Source organism: Hibiscus syriacus, unplaced genomic scaffold (assembly GCF_006381635.1).
Source record: "Hibiscus syriacus cultivar Baekdansim isolate YM2019G1 unplaced genomic scaffold, ASM638163v2 tig00110468_pilon, whole genome shotgun sequence".
Classification (NCBI taxonomy): Eukaryota; Viridiplantae; Streptophyta; class Magnoliopsida; order Malvales; family Malvaceae; genus Hibiscus; species Hibiscus syriacus.
The window spans coordinates 115,170-141,903 of NW_024062750.1; the positions used below are offsets into that span (position 1 = coordinate 115,170).

At 35.9% G+C, this 26,734-nt stretch overlaps 1 protein-coding gene and 1 pseudogene across 1 annotated transcript; one reads left to right on the plus strand and one right to left on the minus strand.

Annotated features, from left to right (window-relative positions):
• The first annotated feature begins 10,852 nt into the window (after nucleotides 1-10,852).
• On the plus strand, nucleotides 10,853-18,142 carry LOC120127503 (annotated as a pseudogene).
• A 94-nt stretch (nucleotides 18,143-18,236) lies between these two features.
• LOC120127505 (ABC transporter B family member 2-like) lies at nucleotides 18,237-23,913 on the minus strand. The gene is made up of 12 exons (XM_039145400.1): nucleotides 23,530-23,913; nucleotides 23,396-23,450; nucleotides 22,882-23,057; nucleotides 22,132-22,332; nucleotides 21,796-22,055; nucleotides 21,185-21,713; nucleotides 20,700-21,079; nucleotides 20,113-20,525; nucleotides 19,788-20,029; nucleotides 19,464-19,711; nucleotides 18,969-19,381; nucleotides 18,237-18,876 (listed from the first exon to the last, which is right to left on the minus strand). Exons 1-12 carry the CDS (start codon nucleotides 23,911-23,913, stop codon nucleotides 18,326-18,328), a joined length of 3,852 nt encoding a protein of 1,283 aa, XP_039001331.1. The 3' UTR covers nucleotides 18,237-18,325.
• Nucleotides 23,914-26,734: the final 2,821 nt, after the last annotated feature.

Sequence of the window (26,734 nt, forward strand, 5' to 3'; positions counted from 1 at the left end):
CTGGTTATACCGTGATGCTGGATCAAGTCTTGATACATCATTGCTACTTCTTCCATGTTGATCAATTTCCTTGACAAGATTATATCCATTATGTCTTTCAGAAGATTGCTGAACTTGAAATTGAGAACATATGGCATAGAATAGGACATTGAAACAGATTCTACACTTATAAGCCTTTCATATGGGTGAACATTGGTTACAGGATTCCAAAAGTTGAAGATGACCAGTTTTACTGTCAACTAAACCGTTCCATGATTCGAAAAGAGTGGGATATATTGGAGAAGCAGAAGAGACAGTTGTCGTAGCAGTCATTGCAAGAAAATGCACCAACAAAAGTCTTCTAGTCATCCCGATGATATTTATTTGTCCCAGTAAGATTGTTACATTAGATGTCATCGACAACAAGATTGAATCCACCAAATCTACTCATAAATTGCTCCAACTGATCACTATTCAGTTCTTACACATTTGTTTTTAAAAGTATGCCAAGACAATAGAAGGTAATCTCTGCATCACTGATTCCAGAGAAAAGAGACAGGACATTGATATCACTGGGGAACTTGTCTCTAACAGATCTTTGTGTATGGTTTTTAGGGAAACCTAGAAACATTTCCACCTCATCAGGTTTAAGTGGAACAATTTTATTCCTTCCAACCCATACCAGATTCCATTTTCAGCACTCATCAAGAACATACTTCTGGACACTCGGAGGTGGCTCATTGTCATAAGCTTCAAGAGCCTTACAGATCCTTTCTGTCAATTTGGCACTTCCTGTACATGTTTATAAACAGTTCAACTTTGTTCTTGGATCCCAAGAAGGCCATCCTTTTTTTGTCAATGGAAAAGCATCATGTATGGCACATGGAGGAAGCATAATAAGAGGAAATATGTTCTCAATTGGCAGATTATGAATATAGCCCCTTTTCAGTGTAGTAGCATGAAAATGCTTCGAATCTACAAATTCTGGCTCTACATCGAATAAGTACTGTGATATTCCAGTCCAAACATTAACTGGAGCAAGTGCCACGTTCTCATAGTAGAAATAAGGAGACCCAATAGCATCTTCTGGAAGTGTTCTTTGAGTTATCTGATCTGGTTTGGTATGAACCCCAAAACCAATCATTAAATTTAAAAGATGAATTTGCTCATAGTAGAAATAAGGAGACCCAATAGCATCTTCTGGAAGTGTTCTTTGAGTTATCTGATCTGGTTCGGTAGAAACCCCAGAACCAATCATTGGAATTAAAAGATGAACTGCATGATCGTCTTCATTAAGAAGCTTCTTTTCAAGCTTCATCTGCTTCTTCCTTTTTCAAAAATCATAGCCTGGGTTTTGCCTTTTCTTGTAATTGGGGTCATTGCATAATGGCTTCATATCTTTTCCTGAAAGAAGTGCGTCAGCAGCCTTAGCCATTTGAGCAGCACATATAAAATCTGTCAACTCTGTAATTGATAAATTCGGACCACATCTCTCCATGGCTATTGAAGCCTCAACCTATGAATATCCTATTTTTGTCAAGAATAATAGTTTATTCTCCTCATCAGAATCAGACTTCAGGATTTCCTCGGTATCATAAAGAACTATCAATATATGTGAAATCCTGAAAGATCGCTTCATAATCAGACGAGTTGTTATCATAATCAACATGTTGCATGGGTGTGGATTTTTCAAGAGTCTGTACCACTGTATATGTAGTCCTGCTATTGCACCAGATTACTATTCACATAAATTGGTTTCTCTCCCACAGAAAAGTATATTTCAGAGATGGCTTTCACTGAAAGATGATAAGCCACTGTGTCAGCCTGGAACGGATCACCAAGCTATTTATATTACTCTGTCTGACTAAATCCCTCCAGATACAGAAAATGGTCACCTCATTCAGAAGATACATATCTCAGACATTTCTGTCAGAATGATTGAGTACTTCTTAAGTTTGTGACAACAGAAAGAGAATTTCACCAGTTACTTGACAACGCTACTGTTCAGCAACACCAGAATGAGAATATTCAAGATAAACAGATTTGGGGCACGAATAAAGCTACAAGTACCTACAACGGTTCATTGTCAAAATTGAACCTCGTTGGGATCATGACATTTCAGTCAAACAGACATTAAGAGTGAATCAGACAGATCTAGAGGGACATCTTGAGGGCCCGTTTCAACCAGAAATAGGGCATTTTGAAGGCTCACAACAATATGAATATTTGGGTATTCTTGGAGGCTCATCTCAACAAGAAATAATGTTAAGCACTTTTTCAATATCTGTATCAGCAAATGTTGGAGCATTTTAAAGGTTCTTTCAGACAAATCCATATGGGGCATTTTAAAGGCTCAAATTAACAAGAATTGAATGTTGGAGCATGCTGAAAACCTTTTTTTCAATCAGAATCAGCAAAATGATGGGGCATGCTGAAAGCCTTTTTCAATCAGAATCAGTAATATCCTGAATATTTATATCAGCAAAATGTTGGGGTATGCTAAAAGCCCCTTTCAATTAGAGTCAAGACTGTTGATGCATTTTGAACACTTGTATTAGCTAATGTTGGGGCATGCTGAAGGCCCACATCATCATGTGTTAAAAATCATTGACTTGAGCAGATATTTCCAATGAGACAGAAAAATATGAAGAATGAAAATGGTGAAACAATAACAATCAATCTGACTACACATAATTGCTTCGTTCATCAGGCAGTTACATTATGATCATGTTGTTGAACAAATATCTACTCAGCAAGTATGTTTTCAAATACCCAATCTTTTTAACCGTGTTTCACATGACATTGTGTTCTTTGTTAAGCTACATCACGGTTGCATAAATAAAGATGGTCCCCAGGTAGACTACTCGATCCAGGGTTCAGTTCCACAAGATCTCAGCTTTGAATTTTGCATTCTGTGTGTCGGTGATGATTGGAAATATTTCTTTGAGATTCCAGGCAGTTAGTTTCAACCATAATGTTGAGATTATGAAGCTGTTTTTCACATCAGTTTTTGTTTACTTGATGACATTGAAAAGGGAGACTCGACTCTCACTTATATTACTGTTATTCCCGTTGTTATTGGGATCATCATTGCTAGCCAAGAAGAAAGCGTAATCAATATCACACTTGCCCTTGCCCGAGATGATATCAAGATCATTTAGTGTCTCTTATTCAGTTCGACACTAGCATATTTTGTGAATTTGACTGACTTTTTGGTCATACCAACATCCCATTTGTATTCCTATTGAGTTTTGTTCTCAAGTGGTCTTGTGACGTTATACGAAAGTTCTGAGCGCTACGAAAGAGCCTCCCTGACCAGAAATCCAGGCATAAGCCACAAGAAATGATGAATATGTTTTCAAATATTTACATCTGGACAGAAACCACAGGAGATGAAGAATGTGTTGTCAAATATTTTACGAACCAGTGATTATGGTGCTGAACCAATGTTGCAATCATATGGTTTTCATTTATTGATCCAAGATAAAGTCTGTCTTCTTCAACCCCAAGATTAGAAATGAGATATGATGAAGATTTCTTTCCACAGAAGGAGAACTGAAATTTTTAAACAAGAAACTAGTGGCGCCTACTAAGGTTGAACGACAGGTTGTTGTTAAACATCTCGACATAATATGGTCCAAGTTGCCTTATTCAAGATCTGATTATATATGGATACATGAAAGGAATTAGGATAAATCCTCCTTGTGATATGTTTCAAGATTCAAATCAAAACAGACTCTACTCTCCTAATTAATCCCTGCTGAGTCAGGCATATCTACATCTACACTCTTCAAAGATGATAGATTTCCTTTTTAAAGATGACAGATTCTCTTTTCAAATATGAAAGCTTTATCGGATTTCTGCACAACTCCAAGTAAAGAAAGTTGGTTTTATCCAAGACAAAATGGGGCATCAAGGTCATAGTTCTGACTACGACAAGAGTTCCACAAATGAAACAATTCTTCTGAGACTTTCATGAAGCAAAGAAGACATAAAGATACAAGTTGATCAGATGGTTCTTCAGAAATACAAGCTTGATAGCATAAGTTGCTACACTGATATCCAGTGGTGACCCTGGCAATAAATGATGAAGTGGAGGAAAACCGAGTTCACCATTTTGAAGTCAAATGAAGATTGCATCAACATTCATGCATCATATTTAGGCATTTGCAAAAATAAGTGAATTTCCATTCATTTTATCCATGTTAAATATTGACAGGAATTTCAAAGATTTTAGCAAAGATTCAAATCCATCACTTGATGGATCAACATTTCCAGTTAGAGTTCATAATGTGAAGAACTCATATGAAGAAGGAAGAAGAAGTTCATAATGAGAAGAACTTATTCAACCTTTTGCTCGAATTCATCATTCGATGGATCAACGTTGCCAGAAGGTTCATAATGAGAAGAACTTATCTGAAGAGGAAGAAGAAGTTCATAATGAGAAGAGCTTGTTCAACCTTTTGCTTGACTCTATAGATCATCATTAACATTTCCAGTTAGAGTTCATAATGAGAAGAACTCATCTGAAGAAAGAAGAACTTATTCAACTTTTTGATTGAATTCATCACTCGATGGATCAACTTTTCCAGAGAAAGTTCATAATAAGAAGAACTCATCTGAAGAAGGAAGAAGAAGTTCATAATAAGAAGAGCTTGTTTAACCTTTTGCTCGAATCCATCACTCGATGGATCAGTTTTTCCAAAGAAAGTTCATAATAAGAAGAACTCAACTGAAGAAGGAAGAAGAAGTTCATAATGAGAAGAGCTTGTTCAACCTTTTGCTCAAATCCATCACTCGATGGATCAGCTTTTCCAGAGATAGTTCATAATAAGAAGAACTCATCTGAAGAAGGAAGAAGAAGTTCATAATGAGAAGAGCTTGTTCAACCTTTTGCTCAAATCCATCACTCGATGGATCAGCTTTTTCAGAGATAGTTCATAATGAGAAGAACTCATCTGAAAAAGGAAGAAGAAGTTCATAATGAGAAGAGCTTGTTCAACCTTTTGCTCAAATCCATCACTCGATGGATCAGCTTTTCCAGAGATAGTTCATAATGAGAAGAACTCATCTGAAGAAGGAAGAAGAAGTTCATAATGAGAAGAATTTGTTCAACCTTTTGTTTGAATTCATCATTCGATGGATCATCATTACCAGGTAGAGTTCATAATGAGAAGAACTCATCTGAAGAAGGAAGAATAAGTTCATAATGAGAAAAACTTGTTCAACTTTTTGCTTGAATTCGTCACTTGATGGATCAACATTTCCAGAGAGAGTTCATAATGAGAAGAACTCATCTGAAGAATGAAGAACTTGCTCAATCTTTTTCATGATTCTATCACAGAAGGAGATAGATCAGCATCAACATTACCAGAAGTGTTCATAATGAGAAGAACTCATTTGAAAAAGGAGAATTTGTTCAACTTTTTGCTAAATAGCATTATAGAAGAAGATAAATTGTCATCCCCAGTGAAAAAGTTCATAATGAGAAGAACTAATCCCAAAGAAGAAGAACTTGTTCAACATTTCCATCATAATCAAGTGAAGTCAAATGAAAAAAAAAACTTATTGTCTTTTCATCTTTGCCCTATTCTCGTTAACACAAGAATGAACAAAGAGGGGCAGCTGAAGACACTAGTTTTTTATTCATTTGTTTTTATTTATTATTATTGTTTTTTTATATATTATTTTAATATTATTATTATATTATATTATTATTAAATAAATAATTTATTATTATTACAGGCCCAATTACAATAATACCCAATACCCGGAGCCCAATTCTGGCCCAACCAGATAACCCAACTAAAACCCTAAACTAATTTAGGGTTTCAGCTAGGTTTCTAAACCCTAGCATTACTGCCGCCGCCTCCAAGGTTCCAGAAGGCCAACTGTCGCCTCTGCCAGGTGGTCCAACGTCCAGCTGCCGACACTCCAGTGCCTCATCCAGCCTTCACGTTGACGATTCAGCTTCCAGCCGCCTCGCCAGAAACCTCCACGCTGCTCCGTCGTTGCCACGACACCAAACGAGAATTCCAGAACACCAGATGGCATCCCACGACCATCCCTACGGTGAGTCACCAGCCTAGCTTTGGTGACTCACCGAGGCTTACATTCTTTAACCAGTCCGAAGAGGAGCACGAAGGTGGCTATAAAAGCCACCGTTCACTGCAAGAAATGGAGACCAACAGCAAACCTAAAACAGAGCATAAACCAGAAACGACAGGGAGCAAAAAGAAAAGAGAAGAGAGTGGAGTGGCTTACCTTCAACGGAACTTCAAAACCGCCGTCGAAACATCGAAAACTCGAAGGTATAAAACCTAGATCTAGGAAATTCTTGGGGTTTTTAGGAGAAAAGAAAGCCAGATTCGGTTTTGGGGTTGTTGGATCTTGAAAGTGAGGTAATGTTGTACATTCCGGCCACCATGGGTGGTGGCCGGCGGTGGTTACCGGCGCCGGGGCAAGGCGGTCGGTTGATGATCGGTCTCTCTTCGACGACAGAAGCTAGAGAGAGGCGTGAGAGAGTTTATAACTCTCTCAGTTTTGAGAGAGAAAAAGAAAAGAATAATGAGGCTGCTGGCCCTTCGGGCCAGCTATGAAGGGGAATATATATCCCTTCCCGAACGACGTCGTTTTGGGAAGGGGTATATACATAATTTACATGTATGGATAAATCCTTTCCGCAGCCATCTTAGTTTTGTAACATTCCATTTTAGTCACTAAAGCAAATTTTAGATCCTTTTAATTCGGTATTCAAATTTTATATATGTATTTTAGTACTTAACATAATTATAAATATTTTAGGTAATTACTGATTTAATCCTTTAATTTTAATAATTAATTTTTTAATCCCAAATACATGTTTTTAATTTATTTTAATATGATATTCGAATTTAAGATAATTTTATTTTAGTCATTTTAATACTTTAAGTTAATTACTAGTTTTTTTTATTTATAGTTTTAATTTCATTATTATTTTTTTATATTTTATTATTATTATTATTATGTATAAATATATATATAATAAATAATATATGATTATTTATTTTTATAAAAATCCTATTTATTTAATTTTATAAATTATTTTTAAGAAATAATCATATTTTGATATTTATTTATTTATTTATATCGAAGAAAAGAGCTGTCTTAAAGTACCTAGAAGCCCTTTTCTGATATTTCTAAATAATTAGATATTTCTTATATTTATGTATTTTTATAAAATTATAAATTTGAAATAACATAATTATAAATTAAATATATTTGAATTCTTAAATTTTTAATGATAGAGACAATTTATAATTAAAAAGTATCAATTTTGGGCGTTGTAGGGGTGCTAATCCTTCCCTAAACATAACCGACCACGAATCCCTTTTTATTATGAAAAAGAACGAATTTTTGGTTAAAATACAGACCAGTTTATCTTTTAATCGATGTTTTGTTAAAAATTCTTTTAAAGGATGATTTTTAGGTATTCGACCTACCTGATCCAAAAGGCCGATGGCGACTCTCAAATTATTTTAAAAACCATTTATTTACATCACTTTTCCCGCCAAATGAAATTCATGCCCGGACGAAAACCGGTTACGACAACGTGAAGAATTTAATATTCTATGATAAGATGGTCACATTAAATTGATCTATAACAGCGTATTTTAACTCTATAACTGTATTTTAAAGCTTCGCTAGAATAGTTCCCGATGCAAAAGAAAGCAAAACAAGAAGCGTCGGCAGTGCAACCACACAACTATTAATGACGTTTATGAAAACAAAACGCTGTAAAAAATTAAAATATTTATCGGTGTTTTAGAAACAAACGCCGTAAAAGATTATCGATGAAGCACTTGGTAATCAATCTCCTCTCTCTTTTTCCATAAATAAGAGAAAGCTCGATAAACAGTTTGGATTCAATATTTGAAAAATCATAAATTTCAATATTAGATTAACTCCCATTACTTTAAATTAACATGGAACTTAATACTATGAAGCATATCAGTGCTAATATTCAAAAGATTCGTTTTTAGATTCAAACATTTCATATATTTTTTCCTGTCGTTTGTTATTTTTACGTTTAGAATTATTGTAATCTACACAAAATTATATAAACATTAGTTAATTATTAAAAAACAAATCATATAAAACATATGCATAGGGTTGTTTATGAGATGAGTTATTCGAGTTCGATTCGGTTAACATTCGAATCGAATGGAATTGACTCGAGTTTGAAATCGATTCGAATTCTTAACGAGTCGAAGCGAGTTACTTAATATCTGAATTGAAAAGCTCGTGAATAATTAATATATATATATATATTAACTTTTTATTTTTTTAAAATTAAATTCTTAATGATATTATCATTTATATGTCATTCTTTAGGAATACAATATAAGATTTTAATGTACTTAAAGTTCTTGTTTGAACTAGAGTTCGAGTTTGAGTTCGAGTTTGAACCGATCTCAAGTTCGAGCTTGGATCGAAACTGAGTTTGAGATTCAATCGAGCTAAGTCTGAAAATGTTTCGAGTTCGAATTGAACTTCAATTTACGATTTTGAGTGGAAAAAGAAAATATTAAACTTACGAGCTTTTGAGTTGAGTCAGACTTCGATTTTTAATTTCAAATTTGAGTTAAATTTGATAATTTTTAACTCACGAGTTTTAAAATCAAATCAAATTAAATATTAACTTTTTAGATCTAATCTAGCTTAACAATACTTCAACTTCAACCAACTCGTTACATGTAATGCAGAACACAACTAATACATGACATTTTACTCAAAAAATCAAACGTAAATAGAAATAACAAATAAACACTGCAACATCTTGAATTGAGAATGGGGTTTCAACCATTCATTCAACTTAACAAAAAGATAGTTTTCAAAAAAAAAACTTAACAAAAAGATCAGTAACAGATAAAGAGAACGACGAAGAAACAAATAAAACGTACCATAAAAAATGTAAACTATACGGGTGACCACTCAACTATAGTCAAAATTCATTTTGACCACCAATGTTTTAATTCGATAAAACAGACCATCCAACTACTTAAATTTTAATAAAAGAATATATTTTCTAAATTAATAAAAGAATAAAATATATTAACTTAAAATATATATTTTAACAATTTTTTCAGATCGGATATTTTTCAATAAAAGAGCAAAATATATTAACATAAATTTAGAGTGAAAAATATCCGATCCAACCCAAAAAATTGTTAAAATATATATTTTAAGTTAATATATTTTATTATTTGAATTAAATTTTACTTCAAGTTAAAACCAGGCGACCCCGTCGTTCTTTTATTAATTTGAGTATATACTATTTGTTGTAAAACATTAACAATGGAGTACCCTTGGCGCAGTGGCCGCTTGTTGAGTTGGTAAGCCAGGCGCCCCTCGTTCGTATCTTTGCTGCGCTCGTTTTCTTCAATTTGTGTTCTTATTTTATGATTAGAATAAAATAAATTTAATGAATTAAACAAATTACAAATAAATTTAATCAATCCAATTATAGATTGACATGTCACAATATTAGATGATTAAATTATTATTATATTTAATTAAAATTATTATTTTGTGTAAGTAACTGGAATTAAATGTAAATTATTCTGAAATATTTAAACCAACACATTATTATCTTCCTTAGTTAAATTTATCGGAAGGTGGTTCTTTGGTGACGTTTTGGATCCAGATACCGCTGCTTCTTCCCTTTTTCCGATGGCAATCCTTTCAAAAGAAAACCCATGGAATCCTTTGATGACCCTAATAATGTCGATTCATTGGATTCGGGTGAACCGGAGTTGAAGCATGGGAAGCGAAATGAGAAAGAGAAGGCTGAAATCACTACCTTGGGTCCAAGCGAAGAAGCAACAGAGACTGGGAAATCAAAGAAAGGGAGGAACCCAGAAAATCTAAATTTGGGTCTTTTAGATAGCAGTGTTGAAAGTTCATGTCTTGTTGTAAAAATCAAATTAAGCGAGGAAAATAAGGAAACACCCAGAAGGCTAAAACTCCAAGACACTTCTAGTTTCAGAAACAATCAACTTGATGCACAGTTATCTGGAGAATTCTCAAGACAACCTTAACAATTTTATGACCGTGGAAATGATGATGTCAATCTTGTGATGATGCTAAAGCAAGAACAAGAAACTACATTCTAACTTATTTCTCTTAGGCGGCAAAGCACTAAAGCTCAACCCCTAAAACAAACCTGAGTCAAACCAAACATCCATTGTGTCCGTCCCCTTCTCATACTCTGATGCTGTATCACGATATTTCACAGGTAGCAGGTCCTCCACTGTCATGTACCACCATGCATCACTGCCTTTTCCGGCTATAATGGCTGCCACAAAAAATGACCAGAACATCATGGCTTGAAACCTTAATAGCTACACAGAAGTTTAAAAGTATCATACAAGGGCAATAATTAGGGACCCTCGTAAAAGTGGAAAATAACCCAAATTTGATATAAATCCAAAATATCACTATTGAATCCTTGAAGATTATCAGTGAGAAAATCTAACTGTAGGCCCTCAAGTGGAAAATAACCCAAACTTTAATAGAAACCCAAAAACATAAGTAATGAATCCTCCTTCAAAGATATCAAATGAGAAAAACCTAAATGAAGGCAGAAGACTTAGAGGACACCTTACATTTGATATGATCAATAGTCCATAAGAGGTTCCTTTGAAGTCACGTGATAGAATACAGGAATGGGAAGACCCCATGTTCTTTGCCTTGATATGCACCAATCAGAACGGCCGGAAGTCATGGCAGAAATTCTATTTTGAGCCTAAAATGTCATTATCAAAACATATGATTACATAAAATGTAACTGTTAACATAAATGGTACCATTTGCCAAAAGATAAAATCAAGGCTTCCCTTGGTAAGGTGGAAAGATTAAAAAATTGAAAGAGACAAAAGAGAAAGGTAAAAAACATATTAATTTTTTATTTCTATCAGTATGTGTGGTAGGAAAGATGGAAAAGAAAAGTAATTTTCTTTCATTCATTGCATGATAGAGTAGAAAAAATGAGAGGAAAGAAAATCAATATCTAAGATGTGGAAAGCAAATTAGCAATGAGCTTAAATATATTTTATCACTTTACATAGTGTTAAGCATCACCCAACCCGAAACGTTGTTGCTCATACTACTCGAGTGTGGGTGTCGGACTCAGGTACATGTCTAGAATCCTAGATGTCCAACTTGTCAATTGAGTTAAGCTCAAGACAAGGGATACAACACAAAAAGATCTGACAGGAGGACACGGGTGTGGGGACTCGTTTTATATATATATTATATATATAAAAATGGTTGTCCCTTTTTTCCCATATATATATATATATATATATATGTGTGATAAGGGGAGGTAAGATAGTAGGCTACCCCAACACTAGGTTGAGAGCAACTTCCGTAAGAGACCTCCGAATTATGAAATGCCCTCCGTAAGACTCAATCCTACGACCTCAAGGTTAAGAATAGAGATATTTATGTTCTGCATAACAGAATAGAGATGTTGATTATTGGCATGGCTACCCTTTAGGTTTAACAATATGTCAGCAAAAGAATAGCAGGCAAGAGTAACAGACCATAAAATTATCGAAGAAAAAATAACAGTAATGGAAGTAGTAAAAAGATCGCCTTTAAATGAAGAACATACCATATGATTCTTCCATTATAAGGGACATTTTTTCATCCAAGTATTTGACAACTGCAACATTACCATCTCCAATAACATCAAGCCCATTAAACTGCCCGGCTTCATCGGTGAACTTTCCATCATCATCTACAGGAGAATTTATAGGCAGTCTATATTTCATACCAGACACATAATCCTCCTTACCATGACCAGGTGATGTATGCACCAATCCAGTTCCTGATTCTGTAGTAATGTAATTATTGAAAATTGCTTTCCACCGAAAGTGCAAGTGGATTTGTTGATAGTCAAATTTAGGGGCTCAAATTGAGGGGCACGAAAATGGGTAGCAATTGTTGAAAAGTGTGTGGGGAAATTATATTTTAGTCCCTGCAAACTTTAGGGTATTTACAAGATTAGTTCTTAAGCTTCAACTATAAATATCCTAACTCATTTAGCTTCAAAATTATCTCAAATCATTTCTTCTTCCCAATACTAAAGAGTTTAGAGAGTTCTCTTGTGAGTTGTGAGTGTTTTGTAAACATCTGTAAACTTTCTCTCTTTAGTAAAAGATCTGCAGTAGTCCGGAGACGTAGGCAAAATTGGTTGAACTCCGTTATCAGTTTCGGGTATTATTTTTCCGCTTTTATTTTGCATTCTCACTAATCTGGTTATAGGAAAATTACTCGTTTATTTCCCAACAACTGACATCAGAGCTTTTGGTGGTGAATTTTGTCGGTTTTTCTGCGAGGTTACTATTCACATAAATAGTAAATTTCGTGAATAGCAAAATTTAGTCGGCGATACGAATTTGTCGACGGATGAGTTCTAATATACGGTGGTTCGCGGGAATTGTCAGAAACGATCCAAAAAAAGCCAAATTCGAGTGGGAGCGATGGCTTTGAAAAACGAAGTTGATGAGCTCAAGAAGGAGCTGCTCATATGCAAGGGAGCAATGAGTAAATGGGGTGCACTCAAGACCTTCTTGGAAGGACTTAGACTAGGGGCGATGCTCGAGGGAGAGTAAGGAGATGCCCAGAGACTTTCAGAGGCCATAACTGTAGCCGGAAAGCTAACTGAGCTTGCAGGAGTCAAGCCAAGTAGCAATATGTCGTCCAAGCTCATGCCCAAGGATAGTGGCAACAGTGGGGGAGACTGGGAAAAGGTGCAGCAGGGAGATGGTAGAGAAAGCTCTTCGAATGGCCAAGGTGAGCCATCGACTGTTTGTAGCCAAGGAAAACTATCGGGAAAGAATGACAAGGCTAAGTCCAGTGTAAAGAAGAAGGGGAGCAAGGAAAAATTGAAGTGTTACTTCTGTGATGGTCCTCATTTGATTAGAGGATGTCCCAAGAAGCGTCGCCTTACAATCATCATGAATAGGATGGAAGAAGGAGAAGTAGCGGGAATTGGCACGGTCGCAAGTGTTAAAGCTACAAGCTAGGAAAAAACTTGGTCCGATTGAGGGGATCAATACGGCCAAGCAAGGATCGAGACGAGGCAAGGCTGTTGATGTTGAAGCAGCCAAACCCGAAAGAAAGCCCGAGATTGCGAGTATCCAAGCAATCATGACAGGGGAAAGACTTGGTGAGGCTACATGTTCCAAAGTAGCCAAATCAAGGAGCAAGAGTGGTGAGACTACAAGCTCTCAAGTAGTCAACCCAGGATGGAAACGTGATGAGACTACGGGTGTCAAAGCAGTAGAGCACAAGAAGGGACTCGGTGCGATAGCAAGAGATAAAACCGTCAAGCCGAGGGTGCAAAGTGAGCAAGTCTGCTCATAGTATGCCAGGATAGAGGCGTGGTCCAAGTTGAGGCGTCTCAGGCATAAAGGGACACTTAAGTAGTATGTGAGTCGATTCAGAAAACTCATGCTCAAAGTCCCAAGTTTGACTGAAGAAGATGGATTCTTCACCTTCATGTTCGGATTGAAGCCATGGGCGAAGAGAGTGTTGGAGCGAAGGGAAGTCAAGGAGTTGTCTAAAGCATTGACAACCGCTGATTCCATCAAAGAATTTGGAGTCAAGAAGAACAAGACTTCCAAAGCAAAGTCGAAGCCGAGGGTAGTGGCAAGAGATTCCGTGATGAAGACAAGTCAGAGGATGAGGAATGTTGTTCCTCGAGTGGCAGAGAAAATCCACTCAATGATGAACCAGATGGTGAGTCTAGGGAATATGTGTGTAGTCTTGGCACAAGTTCGCGTGTCAAAGATGCTAAGCCGAGGGTAAGAGTCGAGCAAACGAGGGGGCGCAGACTTAAGATGCCAGAACTGTTGCAAAATTACCCGAGGGGGCCGAGTCATCCAAGGTGATGGATGAGCACAAGATCGAGTTTTCTAGAGAAAATGACGAACCCAGGATCGAAGAGGCGTTGAGAGTTGGCTCAATAAGGTTATTTCTGCCAAGGCGAGTAGAAGCCAAGTGCAAGAAGAGTTGTTTGTGTTCAAGGAGTTTGTCGAGCATGTTCGTGTAGAGAACATGGCTTCAAAGACCATCTTAAGAGAAGGGTCGAAGCAGGGGTTTTCCGAGGATGTTCAAGTGAGGAATAATCCTTCAAAGACTAGTGGACAAAAGTCGAAGGGAGCCAAGACGTTGAGGGACAAGGCAACCACGGAGAAACCGCTCCATAACAAGTGAGTTTATAGGACGGAGACTATGGACAAAATGAAGTTGTGTTCAGCTTCAGTTAGCATGCTAGAGTAACAAGACCAGAAATATTGTTGCATTGATCGAGGTGTGAAGACAAATTAAAATCAGTCTTCAAGTGGGAGATTGTTGAAAATTGCTTTCCACCGAAAGTGCAAGTGGATTCGTTGATAGTCAAATTTAGGGGGCTCAAATTGTGGGGCACCGAAAATGGGCACTTTAGGTATTTACAAGATTAGTCCTTAAGCTTCAACTATAAATATCTTAACCCATTTAGCTTTAAAATTATCTGAAATCATTTCATCCTCCCAATACTAAAGAGTTTAGAGAGTTCTCTTGTGAGTTGTGAATGTTTTGTAAACACCTGTAAATTTTTCTTTAGTAAAAGATCTGCAGCAGTCCGAAGACGTACGAAAAATTGGTTGAACTCTGTTATCAATTTCGGGTATTATTTTTCCGATTTTATTTCGTATTCTCACTAATCTGGTTATAGGGAAATTACTCGATATTTTCCAACAGTAATCTCCTCCAATGACAACAGGGCATTCGATATTGGTAAATGGATGAACATACCTGAAACCACAAGATCTATTTTCAGAAAATTTGAAAATTTGACTAATACCCCAAACATGCATTGTTAAATGATGCCTTGAATTAGTTCATTAGAAGTATATACATGCTTTAGTTTTAACTCAATAGCGTTTTCTTGATGATGAGCTTAATTCCCCATTTTGCTTTTAGTGTTGGCACAAGATCATATGCCACTATAAAGAAAAGCATATTTGATGCCTTCAGAACATTTCCAACTCTTTTCTTCTTATTTCCAGCAGATAGGTGGGCATCTTCAAAGAATGGTTTTGCTCCAACACAATATTGAAGCTTGGCATTCACCGCAACAGCTGACAGGAAGTAGAAGAAACAAGACAAAATTTTTCCAGATTAATGAACAAACTACTTGTGATCAACTTAGATGGCACAAATTGAACAGATTAAGCTGAGTACCTCAACACTCAAACAATCAAAGTAGCAAGGGTTATAGGAAGCTGCTAATGCATCTTCAAATTCAATGATAGTTTTCCTATAGTACCATTGACTTAAACATAGACATCGAACTAAAACTAAATGACATGATTGTATGACAATAGGTGGATTTAAATAAAAATAGTCACAAAATGCCCTTTCACTAGTTAAAGCAATGACCATATACACTGCATGCAAGATAAATCAATGGAAAGAGAACCCAAATCAGATTAGAATAACATTCATTGGTTCCAACCATAAAATTGAGAAATAAGTGAAAAACATACCTTCATTAAGATGGCCAATATATTAATCTCATCATATTTGTGACTCATAATTTGCAATTTAGATATACATATATTGATTTTGTCTGTTGAAAGTGCAAAAATAGAAACTTCTGTGATCACTAGTCACTAGAATTCAGTATACAACAATTTTAATACCTATACGAGGAAGTACAATGCAATGAATCCAGCTGGTAACAGTTTATGTATAAGTTTCAACATCAATAACATATTTTTTTGCCAATTTATACATATTTCTTTTAACACCAATTGAGAGTTTTGGTGAAGGAAAAATTCTCTTATTAAATCAAGAAAAATACAGCCTAATATAATGAGATAAAAGAGATAATCCCACACAGTTAGGACCAGGGATTTAAATAGAGGTCCACCATTGGAATAGCGGCCATTATATAGCGAGTTTAGTGTCATCCGAAACCGTTATTGCACAGCCACGATACCCACAATGACCGCAATAGCACCCATTATGTCCGCAATCTCAATAAACGCAATGAGACCAAAAACACGACCGCAACCGAACAACTTATTGATTTAACCACAAAGGCACTGAACGAAAATCGAGTTCAATGTAACAAGCTAGGCATGACTAACATCTATGCACTACCTTGAGAGGGAGAGTTACAGACTGCAAATTAGTATAGATGGTAGCAAGATCTCGGGCTAATTCTTAGGAATGAGTTGATTTACTTTCCATTCATATTAGCTTGTATAGTTGTATAAATAGCCTATATAATAAGCTGAATAGAATCATATTTCTCTAATCTTCTCTGTTTTACAACAAATATCAAGACATGACAAGCAAACCGAAAATAGTATAATACCAAACCTGCATGCATAGCGGTATAAATCCTTACCATACTTAACCACACGTTCAAATCTCATAAACATGAGGGACAATAGAGTTTCAAGAAGGAACCAAAATAAAATCTGCAATAAGTAAAAACCAGAACCAAAGGTGGGGAGTGAGGACTGATTTGTTTTTATTTTTTTACTCACATATATTGTTTATCACTAATGATATATACTTTTTTTTGCAGTGTTCATGCATACGTTGTTTTCAAAACCGAGCAATTTGCCGAGGCATCTTTAGCCAATAAGATGGCCCTGGTATTCTTTGTTATTATTGTGGTCTGAACAACTGTAATGCTTAAGGGTGAAGATGCTATATATTGATTCTGTTGTCTTTTTCATGGACATAGATTGCAGGAAATCATATTCGTGTTGATAGGGCATGCCCACCAAGGAAAAAGTTGAAAGCAGAGAATGTTCCTCTCTATGATAACCAGAGGACTGTTTTTGTTGGTAATCTCCCATTTGATGTGAAGGTGAAGATTTCTGTCTGATATTTCGATCTTGGTTCTAGTATGAGATTAATGTTTCCTAATCCTGCCAATGATACTATGATCTGAGCAAAAGGTTGATACTCATTGCAGGATGAAGAAATTTATCAGTTATTTGTGGTATTAATAATCTGGAGTCTAGCATTGAAGCTGTTCAGGTTATTAGAGATCCTCAATTTGGTGTTGGCAAGGGTATTGCTTTCGTCTTGTTCAAAGCAAGTGTATGTCTACTCTTTTTCTTCATTTTTCAAGCCTTTATTTATCAATTGAAACGTGAAACATTTAATTTCTGGTTTCAATAATAGTGTTCGTTGATCGTTACCATTTTATGTCATACAACCTAGTGGCAGTGTCATTGTAGGCCACTATCACTCAATGGGGTCTGTTTTTGCTCTTTTGAAAAGGTTAATCAATCGACCTGTAAGGAGATCTCCTTGTTGCTATCGATTGCATCTTTAGAGGTGAACCAGGAAGTCTCACTATGTATTGTTGTAGGACTTAGTGAAATCCAATATAGTTTGGGTAGTATTTGTGTAAGCGACAGAAGTTTTGGATTTCTTGTCTTTCAAGTTACTATTGTCCATTGTGGAAGCAGGAAGCAGGAAGCAGCAAGCAGGAAGCAGGAAGCAGGAAGCAGCAAATTTGATTGTTAAAAGGCGAACGTGGAAGCTTAGGGATAGAGAGCTTAGGCTTTCTCATGCCAGGCCAGATGCCACCCCATCTAAGAGAAAGAATCAATCATCTCCAGGGGAAGATAGTAGTACCCCATCCAAGAAGTTTGCTGTTGGTTCAAGCACTCCCTCAAACTAATGACATCAGATCAAATACGAAACCTTCTTTGTCATACCAGGGCTTGTGTTCTAGCAAATCAGGTTGCAAGAAGAAGAAAGTCCGTTCTAAGGGCAGCCTAGGCCCTGTAAAAACGAAATTTAAAGCTCAGAGAACGGAGAAGCCAAAAGAACACATGACCAGTAGAAAGGCCAATACAAAAGCACACAAAGATGGTAGTGTTCCCGAACAAACCGGTGTAAAACGCAAGCTGGACAACTTCAGTCCAGTGAGCAGTTCCCATCATAAGAAGAAAGGCAAAAGGTTTAGGTAGGAACAGAGAAGGAAGACCTTGTACCATGATTTGATTAAAAGCTCCAACCCAACAGAATTATTGTACAGTTTTAACCTATGTTCAATGTCAAATTTGTCATGTGATTTTCTCATTTGAATTTCAGCTACAATATTTGGTGCCAGATTAGTATTAGGCATAACTGGGTTTTCAATAAAAGATCTGAGTTAGAAAATAATGGCTCTAATGATGTAAAATATATGTAGTATTAAATAAAACACCTTGCATAAACTGTCTTGGTAATTTGTTTATTCTTCGTGTATAGTTATTATCTTATAGACATTGTAACATCAATGTTCTAGTTGCTGTTGCTGCTGAAGGTTGATTAACTTAAAATATGGGCTGTCTTTGTTTTCTATCAGACTAGAATGAGTCCCTTGCTCTATTATTTTTCCTCCTTGTATAACCGATATTTTGTCTGCATTTTTAATAGTTGACAGCCTATGTGCCACCATAACTGTTGTTCGATTCCTCATTAATCTGTCGAGAGCTTGTTGCACCACAAGCTCTGACTCCACGTCTAGAGCACTGGTGGCTTCATCAAGTAGCAAGATTTCCGGATTCTTCAGAATAGCACGAGCAATAGCTACTCTCTGTTTCTGACCACCAGATAGTTGCACTCCCCGTTCCCCAACTTTCGTCGAGTAACCCACGGGGAGGGAACTTATGAAACCATGTGCATTGGCAAGCTTAGCTGCTTCAATTATTTCTGATTCTGAAGCCCCTTCTTTTCCATAAAGGATGTTTTCATAAATTGATGCAGCGAAAAGAGCCGGTTCTTGTTGGACTAGACCAATGTGTTTCCGAAGAGACTTGAGCTTCAGTTTCCTTATGTCTCTGCCTGTTAAGGATTTGACAAGGATTAAATGAATGACTGGTTGAAATAAGTATTTCACCAGTTGGATTTCAAAGATTTTCTGGAGAAAAACTCACCATCAATCATCACTTTCCCAGCTGTTGGATCATAGAATCGAAGTATAAGAGCAAGAACCGAACTTTTACCAGATCCGCTTTGCCCCACAAGGGCCATACTGTTGCCTGAACGCACCTTTAGATTAAAGTCGTTGAAAATGATTGCATCTGGCCTCGATGGATAACTAAACTGGACGCCCCTTAGCTCAACTGTACCTTCCACATTTGTGAGTTCTTCTCCAGTATCCCCAGCGACCTGCGTCTTCCGGTCCATGATCTCAAACACAGATGCTACCATTTGGTTCCCTTTTAGAAGATCCGGAATCAATGCTAAAGTTGCTCCCATGGCTAGTGCCGTTATAATCAAAACCATAAATGATTTCATCACAGATTTAAAGCTAGCTAGCTCCTTCCCCATCAACACAGAACCATACCTGCACAAATTAACCGCAATGCACTAGTTACTACAATGCTCATTTCTCATTAATGAACTATTATGAAGCTCAACCGTCATACCATAATGCAAGGCCATAAGATGAGAAGATGAAGAACTGGGAAATTCCATAGAATATCCCAGCAATTTGACCACGGTTAAACGAACGCTTTGAGGGCTCTACCAGCTCATGGGCGTAAAGATCAATGATCTTCTCCTCAGCAGAAAATGCGGCAACAGTTCGAATATTGCTGACAGCCTCGCCGGCAAGCATGTTTGCTTTTAGATATGCTTTGCTTAAGTTAACTCCATAACCTTGCATGAATAGTTTCTGAATAATAGGAAGAATATCACTAGAAAGTGGCCAAGATAACAAGTGTAAATTAAATAATGGGAAAGGTGCGAACCTCGCTAATGTGACCACTTATGATTAATGGGAAAGTGGCCAATATAACAAGTGTGATTCTCCAGTTTAAGATGAATGCAATGATAAAGGCAGCAACGATCAAACCTAAATTCTGAATGAGAACCGATGACCTGTCGACAACTACAGCTTTTAAAAACGTTGCATCGCTCTCTAGACGTGATGCAAGCATGGAACTTGAGTTGTTTAGGTCGTCAAACCATCCGATTTCGTTCTTCAAAATGGCTGCAAAAGTAAAATTAAGTACAGAACATATGACTTTTACAGGTGGCTAGAAAAAGGAGTGCTAGGATTGGATCACTTATTACCAGAAAACATCACTTCACGCACACGAAGAGTGAGGCGCTCTCCCATGATACCGAAACATAGGTGCTCAGCAGCATGAATGATGACGGTTATCACTGCAGCACAGCAAAATAGGATGGAAATCCTCTTGACTTCACGACACGTCGTTTCCCAGTCCATGTAATAGGATACAAGAGCCTGAGAAACCCCAAGGGCAAAGAGAGGCATCTGAGCTCCAGCGATTAGTGCAGCAACGGTGCCAAAGACGCCATAATACCAGTCAGGCCCTATCATAGAATACAGTCTTCCTGGTGAAACAGGCTTCCCTGTATCTATTGCTTCAACACCTACACGGCTTAGTAAGGAGTCCTTATCAGAACGAAAACTTGTGCCAAAGCTTGTCCTTGTTCGGGATAATTCTCGTGAATAACTCAAGCTATAAAGAAGTTGAAGGGGCAAAAGCAAACAAAGTTCTGATTAATGAATAGCATACAGAAAAAAAGCTAGAATGCCTGATGCAAATTAAGTCCTTTATGACTAACTTTTGGCATAAAACTAGATAAATTAACCCCATATTTAGAAATGAATATTAACTTCATTGTTAATGTACCTGAGTGGCATACTCATTGGATGATTTTGTGAGGGGTACTGTTGCAGTGATGCCGTCTCTTGAAGCTGAACGAGTGACGAATAGGCACTGTTAGGAGTTGAAATGAGCTCATCATGGCTGCCAGTTTCTACAATCTTCCCACTTTGAACAACAGCTATCACATCTGCATTCCTAATAGTAGAAAGTCGATGAGCCACCACGACTGTGGTTCGTCCCACCATCACACGGTCAAGTGCCTCCTGGACACTCTTCTCAGATTCTGCATCAAGTGCACTTGTTGCTTCATCAAGTAGAAGAATAGATGGATTCTTCACTATTGCCCGAGATATCGCAACCCTTTGCTTCTGTCCACCTGATAGTTGTATTCCTCTCTCACCAACCTGCACCTCCAAAGTGATCTCTTAGTACTTACAATGCAAGACAAAAATGCTTTACCAACTTGATGACCACTCAAGGGTCTTCCAACGAAACTCATGTTGGAGTACCTGAGTCTCAAATCTATCAGGGAGATTATTAATAAACGTAATGGCCTCTGAGAGTTTTGCGGCACGCATTATCTCTTCAAGTGTAGCATCATCTTTTCCGTAAAGAATATTCTCCCTGATTGTTGTTGCGAAAAGAGCTGGCTCCTGATTAACCAAACCGATTTGTTGTCTAAGCCATTTGAGATCAAGGTCCCTAACATTATTCCTATCCAACAAAATTTCCCCTGCAAGGGGCTCATAAAATCTCTCAATCAATGATATGACTGTGCTCTTGCCAGAGCCACTCCCTCCCACGAGAGCTACAATCTTGCCAGCAGGTATGTTGAGGTTGAACCTATTGAAGATTACGAGATCCGGGCGAGACGGGTAACTGAACAACACGTCCTTGAATTCAATGTGACCCTCTACTTTGCCTAGTTTGTGGCCGGTTTTGCTTATGGTATTCCTCTCTATCATCTCAAATATGGGATACGCAGCCACCCTTGCTCGGATAAATGCCGAGATGTCTGGTGCTGCCAGTCCTAATGACCTGCAACACAACAAAACCAAGGGATTACAATAAGTTTTCAGCACTTCCATATATTGAGATTTCACCGGAGAAAAGAACTTACATGCCGGAGATGACAACATTGAGCATGGTAGTGAAAGAATCCCCACCATTTGCAATGTTCTTATGAACCACTATACTGGTGAACCAAACGAGCAAAGCCCAGGAAACGAAAAGCACACAGTGCATAGAACCCATTCCTAGTCCCTTGATTAAGCCAGCTTTTCTACCATATTTGTAAGTGTTCATCAATGCTTCTTTGTACGATTTCACTGCCCTTTCTTCTCCTGCAAATGCTTGGACTGTTCGAACATTCCCGATCACCTGAAAAGTCATGTCATATTATTTGTTTTGATCAATTTTCACGTTAATGCATGGGAGATTGAAGAAAAAAACCGACCTCTTCCGCAATTTCACCGGCCTTGACGTACGAGTTTTGAACTCTAGCAATAAGACCAGTGGCTACATAAGCATAAAAGCCACCGGCGACGGCAATCAGAGGGACAATTGACAGTGTAACCAAACTGATTTGCCAAACTATGGTAAAACCAATGCTGAAACCCGCTATAAACCTGCTTATGTAGTGCATGAAATTCCCCACCTGACATCATTCCCCACGTTTCAGATTTATCCATAAACATTTTCAGATCAGCATCCAAAATGTCCCATTGTTCGATTAAAGAAAAATGACAAAAAGCAATAAATAGTCAAACAGCATTTATGAATGATCAGATCTAATTTCAATCCAACCGAGATGAAAATGATCAGACAGGCTATATTTAAGGCCATACTGCTTCTCAACTCAAACTTATCCTCAACAGCCTTTAATTTCATATTTTTCTCTGTCAACTCTTGTTTTAGAGCTTGGAACTGTGAAGCAGGTGATCAGACGACCCAGATCAGCTTCATGGAGTGTGAAGCAGGTGGGGGCATTGCTTAAAAACCCAGAAAAAATTACACCGAGCAACCAGCCGACTAGTAATAAATGCTAGCATGAATGCAAATTTTAAAACTAGTTTCTCTTTCGTTTAACTTGCTACTATTAACTCAGGTCACAGTACTTCTCTTGGGATTATATTCTCATCTTCACCGTTTTCATGAGACCGAGAAACAAAACTAAAGAAGAACAGAAGGGCTGAAAATGAATTACCTTCTCGGAAAGAGCATCCTGGACGACAATAATATCACTTGTGATTGCAGAAATGACTGCTCCCGTTGAAGCTTCAGTGTCGAATAAACTTATATCTTGATTCAGCATACTCTTCAGATATGCCATCCTCATTTTCGCTGCCTGTCGCTCTCCAGTATGCATCCAGCAAGCCACCTCTATACATATACATATACATATACATATACATATACATATACATATACATATACATATACATATACATATACATATACATATACATACATATACATACATATACATATACACATACATATACATATACATATACATACATATACATATACATATACATATACATATACATATACATATACATATACATATACATATACATATACATATACATATACATATACATATACATATACATATACATATACATATACATATACATATACATATACATATACAGACATCATCAATATATAAATAACTATGTTTTTTACGTGAAGGAGAGACATTTTTCACTAACCTATCCATGAGGAGAATAAAATAGCCACGCTGAGATACACGAAATCCAATGAGTACTGCTCAAACAGGAGGATGGTAACAAATTTGCTTAAAATGATTGATTAACCAAAACGTAAACAAGTTTTGTTTATGTACCTTGGCAACTTTGTGAGAAGCTTGTTCTGGGAAGAGATAAGCCATTCCGACGACGTTAATCAGTTTCCCGAAGAAGATGAAGAAAACCGTAACAGATGCACCATGCACGCATGCACCGATGGAACCCAAAGCCATAAGAACATAGTCGTGAAAGTCGGCAAATGAAAATAACTTCGACAATGGAACTTTGTGATGCTCCTCCTTTACTTGTTTCTTCTTTGTATCATCACTGTCTTTGTTACTTGAAGGTTCCATTTTTGCCCCAAGAACAACAGAGAAGTTGCAGAAAATGAATGAAAGAGAATGTTTAGGAACTGAAGAAAAGCGATCGAGGATGTGAAGTAGATGAGGCCTTTTATTGCAAATATTGGTTGCTTTTGTCATCAATATTGTTAGTGAAAACAGAGAAATAAAGGTGCAGCATGGAGATTTTATGTAATCAAGTGCCAATGGGTTACTCCAGTTGTAATTTATAAATTTTTTAATCAATTGAGAATACATATACGCTCCAACTTCACATTTTGTTATCCACTTACAATAATATTATACTTACGAGTCAAAAAAAATATTGAATACAAGTTAAAACATAAATATTTTTTATTAAACTAAGGTGATTACAAAGGAATATTTGTTTTAATTATTCTTAATCATTTGAAAATGAACGCTCAATCACCCTACTGTAAGTGTTGGTGCTCAAACCTGTAACATCTAAGAACAATAATGATTTCTTTAATCACTGAAGTAAGTTGGTTAATGCATAAATATTGATTACATTTTACAATGACATCAAGAAATAACACATAAAAAAAGATTTAATATTACAATGCTTATTTGAATATTATGCTTGTATAACATGCTAATACATCTAAAAAAAATGGATAAACTATATGTTTAGTATATCAACTATCACTTTTGTTTTGTTTTGGTTACTGAACTATTTTTTAAAAATTATACATGCATTACATTTTGGTTACATTTTGGGCACCCACCATTAAAAAATTAATAGAACTGTTAACGTGATATTTTTTTATTTTTAAAGGATGACATGACAGTGATACGTCAACATCAATATTAATTTTTTGACGGTAGGTGCCAAAATAAAATAACAACTAAATAATAATTATAATTTTAAAAAATTATATAATTAATCAAAACGAAAAAAAAAATGATAATTAAAATACTAAACATGTAATTTACCCTAAATATACAAAAGCTACAAACACAAAAGAAATTGTAATACTACAATATGGACTTCAAATCATGGTAAAATACCAATGTTATTAAAATCGGACCGGCCGGTTCGACCGGTTGAACCGTGAACCGGTGGCCTGTCCGTTTCGGTTAACTTCCAAAACCGGATTAGCACAGAACCGATAAAGAACCGGAAGAACCGGCTGAAAACCGGGAAAACCAGGGTGAACCGGCTGAAAACCGGCAAAACCGGTTTGAACCGCCGGTTCACTTTTTTTCTTTAAAAAAAATTAAACCAACAACGTCGTTGTTCAACGAGCCGAGTCAAATTCGAGTATTGCTGATCGACTCGACTCGAAACTTTAAAGTAAGCTCAACTCGACTCAAAACTCACGAGCTAAAAATTATCACTCGAAAGAAATCGAAAAGGCTCGAACTCAAAAAAAATTAGAAGTTCGATTGAAGCCTAAAATTTGAGTTCAATTGAAGCGAAAGAATAGTTCGCTTTGTGCTCACCAAAAGGCTCCATGATTTTGAATGTCAAATTACCTCTATTATTTATAGAAGTAAGTTGGGATGCTCTTCTATGTTTCTTAGCCATGTGAGATTGTTTTGCTCTCATATTTTTACTCTTTAAACTTTTGGGATACTCTTCTATGTTTCTTAGCCATGTGAGATTATTTTTTTTAAAACAATTAAACCAAATGACTTCATTTGTTATGATTTTTTTAAACCCTAATTTTATTTTTTTGATTATAGTTATATAATTATATTTAATATTTAATATGTTTTACCTTAAATATTATGTTGTAGTTGATTTGAATCATTTTGTTTCACTTGATTTTATGATTTTTCATTTATACATGTTATGACTTGTGATATTTTTATACCTTTTAATATTGTAAACTTAAAAAAAATGTTACATATATATTAATATTGCTTTGAATATTATGTAAAATTAAAAAAAAATTATTTTATATAAAATCCGGTTCAACTGCGGTTGAACCCGGTTGAACCCGGTTGAACCAGTGAACCAATACCATCACCGGTTCAATGTCCGGTCCGGTTTTGAAAACATTGTAAAATACATACAAAAAGTATAAAAAAACTAATTAAGAACCATTAGTTAATTTTATATTTAAATGAATAAGTATTTAAGAAATTTCATGTAGAAATTTGTAAATAATCATTAATAAAACACGAGCATGATTTAATTAGAATTTTGTTTATTAACCTAAGGTGATTACAAAATAGTATATGTTCTAAATACTCTCAACATTTGACAATAAATACTTAATCACGTTGTTGCTGCCACTGGTGCTCAAACCTGTGACCTATAAGAACAACAACGATTTTTTTATCTATTGAGATAAGTTGATCCGTGTTTAAGTACCAAAATATTCTTATATACCAAAATACTCGAGTTGGTATTAAAAGAACTTTTCTCCTAATTTAATACTTGAAATAGGCGCCTTCACTTAAGTACCAAAATATTCTTATGTTTTTACGCTCTTAAGAGTTAATATAATTAATAAAATATGAAAACAATGAATAGAATTAAAGTTCAAATACCAATTTGGGAGCAAATATTCTTTAAGTATATCTTGAAAAAAGTTATCTAATTCATATACCAAGTTTATATTTAAGCATACAACTTTTAAAATTATGAAAAATATTATAAATTATATATTTTTTGTTTTTACATTATTTAAAAAATTTATCCAATCATAATTAGACACATATTATAGTACAAAAAGGTTAACCTCTTAAATCATTCTTATTTAATAACTTTCAAAATATACATCGACTTAACCACTCATTTTTTTTTCCACGAGAGAATTTAATTAACTCAATTTCAAAATTGATAGAAATTTAAAGGGTATTTAAATCAAAATATTTAATTAAACTAACTATTAGGGATGAGTACTAGATCAAGACAAATTAATTGAGTAAAAAAATTCGAGTATAATTACTATTTTATGAAAATCAACATTTATTAGGACTTAGATATTTA

Excerpts from the sequence above, each read along its gene's own strand:
- LOC120127505 (XM_039145400.1), bottom strand. The coding sequence starts at position 23,913 with ATGACAAAAGCAACCAATATTTGCAATAAAAGGCCTCATCTACTTCAC. Across the intron at positions 23,451-23,529 it reads CTTCTCACAAAGTTGCCAAG|TACTCATTGGATTTCGTGTA; the intron begins GTACATAAACAA and ends CTGTTTGAGCAG. Across the intron at positions 22,056-22,131 it reads CCGGTGAAATTGCGGAAGAG|GTGATCGGGAATGTTCGAAC; the intron begins GTCGGTTTTTTT and ends ATGACTTTTCAG.